The sequence below is a fragment of the Eumetopias jubatus genome, unplaced genomic scaffold (assembly GCF_037043125.1).
Source record: "Eumetopias jubatus isolate StellerSeaLion01/CBP00866 unplaced genomic scaffold, mEumJub1_p1.0 scaffold_2, whole genome shotgun sequence".
In the NCBI taxonomy this organism is placed as follows: Eukaryota; Metazoa; Chordata; class Mammalia; order Carnivora; family Otariidae; genus Eumetopias; species Eumetopias jubatus.
In genome coordinates, this window is record NW_028274808.1 from 71,878,531 (window position 1) to 71,891,467 (window position 12,937).

The 12,937-nt window shown below is 38.6% G+C and overlaps 1 protein-coding gene across 2 annotated transcripts in view; it reads left to right on the forward strand.

The window, feature by feature from the left end:
- CTSO (cathepsin O) overlaps positions 1–12,937 on the forward strand; it is a 30,254-nt gene that overhangs the window by 13,134 nt on the left and 4,183 nt on the right. Inside the window, exons 2-7 of one of the 2 annotated variants that reach the window (XM_028104439.2) lie at positions 2,752–2,860; positions 3,421–3,560; positions 5,471–5,638; positions 6,855–6,976; positions 12,044–12,207; positions 12,783–12,875. In XM_028104439.2, the coding sequence (XP_027960240.1) occupies positions 2,752–2,860; positions 3,421–3,560; positions 5,471–5,638; positions 6,855–6,976; positions 12,044–12,207; positions 12,783–12,875 (796 nt within the window). The remainder of the gene's footprint in view (positions 1–2,751; positions 2,861–3,420; positions 3,561–5,470; positions 5,639–6,854; positions 6,977–12,043; positions 12,208–12,782; positions 12,876–12,937) is intronic. The other variant, XM_028104440.2, reaches the window with a different exon arrangement.

Genomic DNA, 12,937 nt, shown 5'->3' on the forward strand with positions numbered 1-12,937 from the left:
TTTTTAAATATTGTTGGATTTAATTTGCTAATATTTTCTGAAGGATTTTGCATCTATAGCCCTGAGGGCTATTGGTGCAGTGTTCTATTTTCTTGAGATGTCTTTGTCTGGTTTTGTAATCAGGGTAATACTGTCCTTATAAAATAAGTTGCAGGGGTGCCTGGGTAGCTCAGGCTGTTAAGCGTCTGCCTTCTGCTCAGGTCATGATCCCAGGGTTCTGGGATCGAGCCCCACATCAGGCTACCTGCTCAGCGGGGAGCCTGCTTCTCCCTCTCCCTCTGCCTCTCCCCGCTCATGCTCTCTCTCGTTCACTGACTCTATCTCAAATAAATAAATTAACTAAATAAATAAAATAAGTCGCAAAGTGTTCCCTTCTCTTTTATTTTCTCAAAGAATGTGTATGATTGGTATTATTTCTTTTTTAATTGTATAGAATTCACCAAACAAGACATCTGGGCTTAGAGTTTTCTATTTCTCTTAATTCAGCTTTTGCAATTGGTGATGTCCAAAGAGTTTGTCCATTTCATACATACATTCATAAAACTTACTGGCTTACCGGTTTCAAAATACTATTCTTCTAATGACTGAAGCATCGTAGTGATGGCCCTTTTCTCATTCTTGATAGTGATAATTTGTGTTTTATCCTTTTTTTTTTTTCATGTCTTTATCACGAGACCAATGACTGAGAGAAATGGGGAGAGGGTCAGGGAGAGCTATCTGATTGCGCTGCAGCTCTGACCCTGAGTGAAGGAGAGAGGGAAGAAAGATTGGAGGAAGTGCTGTAGGCTGCCGTGCAGCCAAAGGAAGGGTCAGAGAACCATCAGGGACTCATTAATCATCAGCCAGCTTTCAGGGGAGTCCCATGTTTCCCTAAAATAGGTCAGCGTCGGGGCTCAGTCATTGGCTAGATGCGGCCTGTGGGAACCGTGGCCTCTCTTCGTGTAGTTGTTGTAATTCAGCATGCAGCAAACAAGCTCCCATTCTCATGGCTAACACATGCTTTCCTATGCATTCTTAGTGTCCTACATTCTCAGTGCCTTCCCTGGTTACTCTAGCCCACAAAGATGTTCAACCAATACTTATAAAATGAATGAATTTTAAATTCCTTAGCAGCTATCAGTCTCTGGTTCATGTTTGTCACATGGAATATAGATAGTTGCTTTGTATTTCTCTTCTATTTTTATATTTATACATCTCCTTTCTAAATTATATTCAGAACTCTGCTTTATCAAGATTATTTTTAAGTACCTAAAATTTACTTAACAGTTGTTATTTCATTAATAAATAGGCATAGTCAATAAGGAAATAGTAAGATTATGATAAGTTCCGGTAATAATTTGCTTAAAAATAATCAGGCTAAAGTTCTTAAGGGCACGAGGTATGTAAAATGTCATTTGTGTATTTATTCAACAAGAAATGTTAATTAAGCATCCATTATGTGGCAGGCATGTGCTCAGTGTGGGGAATACAGTGATGAACAAGACAGGCAGGTCTTGCCCTCATTTTACTTAGAGGTTTATGAGATAGACACACAATAAACACATAAATGCATAAACAAATATATAAGAGCTAGACTTGGAACCTTACCAAATGGTAGTTCCCTGAAGTTTTATTTATCCTACACAGTTGGTTAGCATTAGGAAATTGAGGCGTGTTGTCACAAAAGACAAGCTTAAGATAAATTATCACAAAATTCAGAGCTGAGGAATCTGTAAATAATGGTCATATTTTCCCTCCAGATAGACAAGTCAATCTATCTTCCTGCAACATTTCCAGGACTGCATCGCTCTCACAAAGCCTTTTTACCCTTAATGAGGTGGAGAGATTTATAAAGCTCGAATAGAATCATGTTTATTTATTATTTACTGATTTCTTTTTTCATGCTTTGTTACACAGTGCTGGGAAATACAAAGATACAGACACGCTTTCCAAATCCATAATTTTTTAATCTAATGAGCATCAATTGTTGACAGTTTCCACTAGTATCTAGTGTTTATTTGCAATTCATTTTATTTTTCCACTATGTTAAACAAACACATATTTAGTGCTTTCAACATGCTTAGGTGAAGAGGAATTATAAATGGATAAGACATACCTTTCCCAGTCTCATCATATGACCTCACTGATATGAGGAATTCTTAATCTCAGGAAACAAACTGAGGGTTGCTGGAGTGGGGGTGGGGTGGGAGGGATGGGGTGGCTGGGTGATAGGCATAGGGGAGGGTATGTGCTATGGTGAGCACTGTGAATTGTGTAAGACTGTTGAATCACAGACCTGTACCTCTGAAACAAATAATACATTATATGTTAAAAAAAAAAAAAGAAGAGGAAGATAGCAGGAGGGGAAGAATAAAGGGGGGGAAATCGGAGGGAGAGATGAACCATGAGAGACTATGGACTCCGAGAAACAAACTGAGGGTTCTAGAGGGGAGGGGGTGGGGAATGGGTTAACCTGGTGACGGGTATTAGAGAGGGCATGTACTGCATGGAGCACTGGGTGTTATACACAAACAATGAATCATGGAACACTACATCAAAAAAAAAAAAAAAAAACCTGAAATCAGATGGTAGTTTTCATACAAATGTCTATAACTCTGATCTGGAGGTCTTATGCAGTCTTTCGCTGTGATCTGCAAAAAATAAATCAAGCTTTGCTTCTAATACCTGAAAAATGTGCCCAAGTCAGTTACACGTACATTGCTCTGCAAAGTTTAACATAGGTGATGTAAATTAACTTTTTTCTTCTTTTAGGAAAGCCTTAATAGACACCGATACTTGAATTCTGTATTCCCTCGTGAAAACTCCAGTGCCGTCTATGGAATAAATCAATTTTCTTATTTGTTTCCGGAAGAGTTTAAAGGTACAGTGTGATTGTGCTACTAGTTGTTTGGTTTCCTGATTTTGATCAGTTTCCTTAATTTTTGAGGAACTGTTTAATTGTGAATCTAGTAAATTGAGTCATAATTAACATTTATTAAATACTGAATGTCAAGCATGTAAATTCCTGCCTACTGTCTTCTAATTATCGCTTAAGATCTGAATGTTATCCTTATAGATGTTTCCATGTGGCTGTAAGGGCCAATGTTTCATCCCTTCTGCATTTTTTAGTGCTATTTCTATTCTAGACATCCACAGTTCCATGCGTTATGATAAAGCTAATGATGTCAATTATACTCATTTTTATTATTGACCAAGTTCTATCAGACAAGTCATTTTATGTGGCAGCTCCAGTCTTGTAGGAATTCTTTAGCTTTCAGTGAGTACATTTCAAGTTATGAAAAAGCATAAAGGAAAATCACAAATGGCAGGCTCTACTAGAAAGCTACTGTTTGTGTTTGAAAAATTCCTCCAAAAAGAATCCCAGGGGACCTCCCCTATAACATAATGTTGTCTGTCTTTTCATTTCCTTTTTCTATTCAGCAATTTATTTGAGAAGCAAATCTTCCAGATTGCCCAGATACCCAGTAGAGGTGAAAACATCCGTACCCAATGTGTCTTTACCGTTAAGATTTGACTGGCGGGACAAGCGTGTTGTAACCCAAGTGAGGAACCAGCAGACTGTGAGTTTTAGGGTTGTTTTGTTGTTGTTGTTCTTTTTAAAATCATCTTAGCATGCATGGGAAGTCACCTTTGAGGTTCAGTTCAATCAAACTTGTAATGGAAGCCATCATTTCTCTGGGTAAACTCACACTCCGATTATCCAGAAATGACAATGAAGGGAGAAACTCTGGTGAAATGAGAGGCAGATGTCAAGGCCGACTTTTTTTTTTTTTTTTAAAGATTTTATTTATTTGAGAGGGAGAGGGAGAGAGAGCGCAAGTGAGAGCACATGAGCAGGGGGAGGGAGAAGCAGGCTTCCCGCCGAGCAGGGAGCCCGATGTGGGGCTTGATCCCAGGACCCTGGGATCATGACCTGAGTCGAAGGCAGACGCTTAACCCACTGAACCACCCGGGCACCCCAAGGCCGACTTTATTTTAAAGATAAACCTACCCCTCTGCACCCCCATTGGCATAGGGAATGTCAGCTGACCAGGGAAAATCGACCCCCTAATCACAGGGATATAGTCTCAATTTATCTGCATTGGAATCCTCAGCAGGTCAGTCAGCCTCCCCGTGTATAGTGTTTTAGACCAAGCAATTTCTCAGTCACTGTCTAGTTAGGATGTTCCTTTCCTTCTTCTCAGATTATACATCTGTTATTTTTTTTAAATATATCTTTTGTTATGATTTAAGTTTTACCAACAAATCGTTTGCTTTACTATTAAATTCATAATGAAGAGTGAACTAGTCAGAAACGGAATCTTTCCAAAAAGTGTCTATTTTGTATTAAAGGAATACAATTTAATTAGTAATCTTGAGTTAAAGGAATATATGGGAGAGATATCTTTGAGCAGAAACTGCCTTCCTGGGGCAGCTATGGGAAGGTAAACTAATGCTAGGTAGAGGTATGGTGTCGGCAACCTGTAGTCACTTTTCTCAAGGGGTGGAGACCCTGAAATACAGTTCCTTAGTGCCTTTTTTCCTATGCCATAGGCACTGGAGATAGAGACATAATAAGACCCTTAAAGCCATAAAGTTGCTCAACACAACCCCACAGAGTCAACCAATTGTTTTTCTTCCTTTCTTTGCCTAACTCTATAGCACACGTCCTGTGATGAAGTCAGTTCTGCCCAGCTTCAGATCTTACCCTTACCTCTGCCTTTTCTATGGATCCTTCTTCCTTGTGCATGGTCCTTGATTTCATTTCCTCCATCTTCTCCCTTTTTTTTCAGGACCAACCCTTTTATTCTTTCATTCCAGTTTGTCCAATAAAATCAAGTTAATAGATTCAGAATCAGGAAGATCGTCAGCCAATATTTGAATGAGGAATGACCAGTATGGGTTTTGATCATTATGATATTTTATGTGTATCTGTGATATGCCTATACTGGCCCCTTGACAGCCTAAAAAGTAATTCATTCCACTCCTGTGTCCATCAAATAATGAGTACAACATGGATGATGTATATCCTCACCCCACATCACCTCATCACTGCCTCTGCCCCTTGGGGTGGAGATGGCGGATGCCATAGAGGTCGAGTGTCAGGAAAGAAACAAGAGGAATTGAAGAATGGGTGGAAGTTGGCACACTTCCTAGAAACAGAAGTCATGTTCAATGAACTGATTAGTCTTTAAAAGACCATCCAGGTGTTCTCTCAATCTCTAAAATCTCTAAAATTATATTGCATTTCTAGTTTACAGTGGTGATTGCAGTTTATCTTTAATAATTATATTTGGGTGCTTAAGAGAGAATTTTTGGTTTTCCTTTCTTTTGTCAATTTGAAAATCTCGAGGATGGGCATTAATATTTTGTAGGCCCCCAGATCCTGCTCACTTTACTTGACTTGATAACGTGATATTTAGAGATGTGGGCAAACTTGGTTTGAACATTATTTGATACTAAATACAATGCTATTTCTATTTTTAAACAGTGTGGAGGCTGCTGGGCCTTCAGCGTGGTGAGTGCTGTGGAATCTGCATATGCAATAAAAGGGAAGCCTCTGGAAGACCTAAGTGTACAGCAGGTCATTGACTGTTCATATAACAATTATGGCTGCCAGGGAGGTTCCACTCTCAATGCTTTGAACTGGTTGAATAAGGTGACTAGTTTCTCAGCCTTTAAACTCTTTGTTTCCTCTTTCATTTATTTCACATGCATTCAGAATTTAATCAGTTTACTCTCATATACCAAGGAATGTTTTGAAATTTAGATGGCCAAAGCCTGAAAGAATCAAAAGATTTAAAAATGAATGGCTTTCAGGCAAGTCAGCTATTGAAAGATCAAAGTGTGAAAAATCTTGCATGGATTTGTTTTCAGAAAAATATGTATGTTTCTTTCTTAGCATTTCTTAATAGGTAAATGCTTTTTTTTTTCATAGATACGATCACATAATGTCCCAGAAAGATGAGAGCATGTGATTACTTATTTCCGTAGAATTTTTGAATATTGCAGTTATAAGGGACAATAGCAATAAGCACATTTAGTAACTCCTTACGTAGGTGAATAAATGAGACCTGAGGGGTGAGATCGTGTTGCCCAATCAGGAGCTGAGCCAGGACTGTGTCTTAAGTCTTTTGCCTCTCACCGGAGGGCTTTATCCAATACACCACCATGTCCTCTGTTTCTTAGAAGACTCTGAGGTTGTCCTGTATCCAGGACCAACCGCATGAAGCCAACCAATGAGGATGTTGCTGTATTTTGTTTAAAATTGTCAAGCTGGAATTTCCCAAACTGGAATAGCCTTTCCTTATTCGTTTGCCATATTTTGAGTTACTACATGCCAGAAGCTTCTCGGTGCACATCAGGGGCAACAGTGAATTGTGGGTCCTTTGACCTCTATAAGCCCAGAATCAGAAAAAGAGGCTTGTCTATCGACAACTAAAAAATATGTGACATATGCTAGATGTATGGCACAGAGAGACGTGGGAGGAAAGAGTGCTTGATCTGGCCATCGCCTGTGCTGCCTGAGTCTCAAAGACTTGCTGACAGAACCAGAAGCTCTGGAAGGAAAATGAGTTGCTCTATTGCAACCTCAGGAGAAAAGACGATAAGACTATGATCAAATGGAAGGAGGTTCTAAGGAAGGAAGATAGAGGAAAAACAAGAGTAAAAGAGAAAGGTACTGCATTTACTTAGCGTGTCCATAACAAACACCTGAAGATTGAAATTAAGATCTTAATAACCTAAAGAACATCCACATGATGAGGATGTGGCCAAGTTGAACCTTATTTGGACACATTGTAGTAAGTTCTATTTGATTCCTAAAACAACTGCATTTTAAATAGAGAACACTTTGGATGACTGTTTTCTTTCAGACGCAAGTAAAACTGGTGAGAGATTCAGAGTACCCATTTAAAGCCCAGAATGGTCTGTGCCATTACTTTTCTAATTCACAGTCTGGATTCTCCATCAAAGGTTATTCTGCATATGACTTCAGGTAATTGTCTTACTCTATTGTGTCTCTCTCTGTATTTCTTAATCTCTGATATGTTGACTCTTCGGAATTCATAACTGGATTGAAGGCATCACTGCATACTTGTAATTGTCTTAAGACCTACTTTTTGCTAGAGAGACTAATGGAGAGCTATATATGGATGTTGTTTCTTAAATATGATCTACTTATTTTTCCATTTGTGTTTATAATAGAATTAACACATTTAAATCCAGTTTAAGGTATAATTTATACTTACCACCTTCCTTTCAACTAACTGAGTTGTCATAATTGTCATTTGTATATTTTAGTCTCACTGTTGAATTGATCCAAAATTGCTTTGTATAGACTCTCCAGTTAATATCAAGCAGCCTACTTACCAAGAAGTATTTTTTTTTTAACACACTTGCATTTTTTTAAGGCATCAACTATAAGAAAAGAATAGACTTAAACTTTCATGTTAGAAGCAAGTAAGAGGATATTAATGGAGGTGGATTATGTGGTACACACTATGGGCATGATGGGCATGCAAGGTTAGATAAGGACAGGCTGAGGAAAGGGACTTGTGTTGGAAGTTGAAGGGCAAGATGACTTCGGATAGGTTCAGGGGCAAACAGTCATTAAAAAAAAATGCTTTAAAAATGCATGGAAAGCTAAAAGCCAGCTAGAAAACCATTGCGACCATTTGGTATAGTGCAAAATAGGTGTTCAGGCATAATAGGACAACAGAAGATTCCAGTAACTCCTTTTGTCATTTAAAAAATATAAAAGGATCTTTGCACAGTCTTTTGAAACAGAGAAAGCAGAAAGCAAATTATATTCAGCTGAGGTGACAGACCACCCTAAAACATACTGATACTGAATATAAAAGAATCTCTTGATCCAGATGGTGCCAACCCATGAGATCTGAAGGAAATCAAGGGTGAAATTAGATGATTGAACAAAATGGAACCCGTCTAAATAAGCATACGTGTACCAGAAGCCTGGCAGATTGTCAGCACAGCCTCTGTCTACAACAAGGGCTCTCGGGAGTGACCCTAGGAACCACACACCAGAGAGCCTTGATTCCACAGATGGCAGGCCTACACAGAATCTGTAATAAAATGTGCAGAGTCACTGAGTGCATTTTTCCACACTTTTTTTGAGGGAAACACATTTTCAAAAATGAGGAAGTGTGTCTCTATAAGCTGTCAATTCCTTGCGAGTATAAGTGAAGCATGTGAACAAGAAGGAACTAGATTTTCAAAATGTCACGTAAAAAATTAAAAAAAAAAAAACTCCCGCAAAACGTCACTTAAAATCTTCAGGGAATCCCTCATCATGAGTAGCAAAATGACAAAAAAAAAAAAAAAAAATGAGACACAAAAGAAGACTAGGCATGAGTCTGAATTAGAGAGAGAGAGAGGGAGAGAAAGAGAATGTAAAAGTTACTGGCATTGACCTGAAGCACGATTTTTCTAACCCTTTGGCTAAGAAGAAAGAGGTCCCTATAAAAAAAATCTCTATGTTTACACTGAACGTAAACATTCTGACGATACAATGCTAATTGTGTTAGACTCCGCAAGAAGATCTTTCATTGATTTGCTCATTCATTTAAATATGTGTTGAACATTGTTTCAGGTTCTGGGGGGACTCAGCAGTGAACAAAACAGACGAAAAACGCTGACTGTATTTTAGTGATAGAGACAGGCAATAAAGAAAACAAATAAAAATATGTACAGCATGTTAGATGTAATCATTTCTGCAGAGAATTAAGTAAAACAGTGGGAGCAAGAGGAAACATCAGGGGAGTATACAGTCTTGAAAAGGGTGGTGGGGTGGGGGCTCCTTGAGAGGATGACTTTTGAGCAAATACCTAGAGAAGTGAGGGAATGTAACCACGCAGACATCTGGGGAAGGACTGTTCCAAGCAGAAGAAGCCATAAGTGCCAAGGCTCGGAGATAGAAAAATGTGTAGCATATTTAAAGAACGACGAGGAAGCCAATGGGACTATAGTCCCAAGATGGACAAGACTAGTAGGAGATGAGGTGATAAATGTTATCGGGTGATAACCTTGGAGCAGTGTTGGAAGAATGGTCTTAGACGTGAGACATCATAGGTTAATACCCCTCCTAGAATATAAAGCCCCACAGAATATATTGAAGGATTTTATGGAGGGAATGAGAGAAAAGAGAGCCAAGGATGATGAGTCCAGGCTTTTTGGCCTGAACAACTGAAAGAATGGAATGAACTCTTACCTGACACATGAAAGTCCAAGACAAGAACAGGTTCAGGAAGGAATATCGTGATCGACCAGTGATCCCTGGAAACGCTGTAGGGAAATAGGGAAATGAGACTGAACAGAAGAAGCAAGGTTTTCTTATTAAGCAACTTAGTACCGAGGATACTGATCCTACTGGGGAGCTCTTGGGGCCAAGGTAGAATAGGCATTCAGAGTTATCTCATCCAAAGTGATGTTTACTACCTTCCGTGTCGGTTGAGGGTGCTGCTAAGGTGGAGGTGTGGGGTGAGCTTGATTTCCTGGCTCTTTAAGAGAGAAGGGCCTCAGGCAAAGAACTGCAGGGGTTCCTTTTTGGAAGCCTGGCTGATTGCACCACCATGGTAAGGGCCAGAGGGTGTGGGAAGATTTTCCACAAGCAACTGCTCTCATCAGGCCCTGGACCAGGCCCCTGACACATCTGAGGTTCCAGAGACTCAGGGAGGGTCACAGAGCTAGGAAACTAACTGTAGGGCCACATTAAGCATATGGAAAAAGATTTGATAATATATCCATTATCAACAATATGTATTTTGATAGTACAGTTGGCCTTCAAATGACATGAGTTTGAACTGTACATTCCACTTATAAGTGGGTTTTTTTTTTCCAAGAAATACAGTGCAATATTTTCTCTTCCTTATGATTTTCACAATAACTTTTTCCCTAAATTTTTGGTGGGGATACAGTATTAAGTACATATAACATACAAAAGATGGGTTAATGGACTGCTTATGTTATCAGTCAGTCTTTTGGTCAACAGTAGACTAGTAAGTTTTGGGGAAGTCAAAAGTTACTTGCGGATTTTCGACTGTGTGGGGGTTAGGCACCGCTAACCCCCAGCTCGGTGGTCAATTGTAATTCTATCTTGGGCTAATAATGGAAATAATGGAAATAAAATAAAGTATATTTTAACTTACTAAAAGCCAACATCTTTCTGAAACACAAGAGATGACAACGCTAGTCAGTTCTGGGGCTAAATGGAATGTTTGCCTGCGGGTCTGGTCTGTGGTATATCCTCCTATTTCATACTTTCCAATATCTTTGATATCTTTCTTTAGTCCTGCCTCAAAGCAGAGACTACTACTCAGTTGTTTCTTTGATCTTACAGTGTTAAATACCCTTTGCATTCTAAAAAAATATTTTTCCTTCTTTATCTTTCTCCTTCCATCATGTTGTCCCTGTCCCTGGACCTTTGATGTCATGTATTTACAGTGTATCTTTTGTCATCTTACAAAGGTAGAGACACCTGTATCACTCTTTTACAGAAATAATCCTATTTGTCGTATCTGGATAACAAAATATTCAAAAATTAGAATACAGTAAAATATACATTATACACTAAAACTTATGCTGGACAAAACTGGTTTATTAGGTAATTTAGAAATGAAGAAAGGAAGCTTTTTCTTTTAAATTCAGAGTGTAATTTATGTTAGGCATGCTATAAAATTTATACCTGTGATTTTCTCCTAATATGTTGATTTTGCGACATAGGTGACTTCAGTCACTTGCTGGAGACACTGGACTCCAGTATGACTGGAATGACTCCAGTCTATAGCTGTTACTGGAACCCAGCTATGCAGAACTTCAAAGCCTATACCCCACCATGATGCCTTATAGGAATTTTGTAATTTTGCCTGTCTCGGGATAATCTTAATGAATACAAGTTATTATTATTATAGTAGGAAAATTAGAATTGACTGCTTATAGATCTCCAAAAAAGATCTTCACATTAACAGGTAATATGAATAAATGTTTAGAATGAATATGTAGTTTCAATCTCAATAAATTCTCTTATGCACTCAATTTTTTCCCCATCTGTAGACAAAATATCCCCTTGATAGAAACTGATCCCCAGCAGGTTATGATGATAGATTATTTACTCTTTGGAGCTACTAATCTACCCATGGTTTGCTGCAGCAATAAACTACCAAATGCTAACTTAATGGCTTGAAATATGAGTAACTTGGTTTCAGTGTCCTTCACTCGTAAGGCTGACCTTTAAAAGGGTAAATAATGGTTTAATCACATACTTCCAAGATCGATGATGGCCGAATGTTGTGTAACATTAGACTTTATCAGTAGGTGACCATCTGTGAGAGCAATAACTGGGTCTTTCACAGGCTTCACAATCTTTTCCTAGTTCCCCTGGCATCTTAACGTTGCTTCTGTTGTATAATGACATTTGCCACTTTTGTGTAACCCTCCCCTCTGATTTCCGCATTTGGCGTTCATTCACATAAATCTGTCAGTCTCTTGATTCTCACATGGTATGGCAGAGATATATCTCCATGCATTCAGTCTTCTCACTTCCCTTATTAAAAGAATCCCCCTATTATAGCTGGATACTTTGCCAGCCAGCTACGAAACTCCATTTCCTATCTTCCTTGAAGCTAAACATAGCCTCGGAACTGAGTGCTAGCCAGTGAGATCCATACAGACATATGCAGAGCATGTGTGTTACCTTTGAGAAGTCTTTTCAACCAGGCATATAGCACTTCTTTCTTCTTTCTGCTGTCTGAAATATGTGTTAAATGGCGAGAGCTCCAGCAGCCACCTTGGACCATTAATTGACCTGGGCAATGGAAACCTCATGTGGTAGAGCAAGAATATAGAAAGATTCTGGTTTCCTGATATCTTGGAGCCCCATAGCAGTCCTAGACTACCCAGTCTCTCAGACTTCTAGTTTCCATCTTTTAGGTCTTCTGTAATTGCAAGCAAACCTTCTCCTAACCATACATAGATTAAATAGATTATTTTTGTAAAATATCTCTACCTTAAAAACAACTCCTTAACCATGTATTTCCTCTTTCGGTAGTGACCAAGAAGATGAAATGGCAAAAGCACTTCTTACCTTTGGCCCCTTGGTAGTGGTAGTAGATGCAGTGAGCTGGCAAGACTATTTGGGAGGAATAATACAGCACCATTGCTCCAGTGGAGAAGCAAATCATGCAGTTCTCATAACTGGGTTTGATAAAATAGGTAAGTGCTGATAAGACTTGATTGGTTGCTTTCCAGCTTGAACTCTGGCTGACAAATGATCACCATCCATTAAAATGCTGAAATTTGGTCCTTCCATGTCTAAGTCCTCCTAAGACCTTTATAACTTTTCAGTAGATTTCCAGGTATAAATACCCTGTCATGGTCCCCCCAATCAATTTTGAGGACAGCCTTGTTAAAATAATGATAATTCTTGGTTTAAATAATGTGCGTTCTCTACCTGGAACGTTTAGAATAATTGTTGGGGGAAAAGAAGTGCTTGTTATTTTATCATACATATCTAAAAATTCTTTTTTTTTTTCCTTTTCCCAATTCCCTGGAATTTTGTGTATGTTTTCATTTCATGCTACACAATTCAAATATATATTTTTCCATTAATTGGAGTGTGACACTAAGTGCAGCTCAAGTTTACTTAGCCAGTTTATGTCAGCATCACATTACACTTTCAATCTTTTGCTCAGAGCTGCTATACTCATCAAGAATTAAATTTGAAATAAACATGCATTCACAACAAAATCCGAATTTTTCAAGGTTTGTTACCATCTTATGTTTTGTAGGAAGTACTCCATATTGGATTGTGCGGAACTCATGGGGAAGTTCATGGGGAGTAGATGGCTATGCCCATGTTAAAATGGGAGGCAATATTTGTGGTGAGTCATGAATTCATGTTTAAAACTTCAGGCTAAATGTCTAGGAAGACACTTTGAAAATA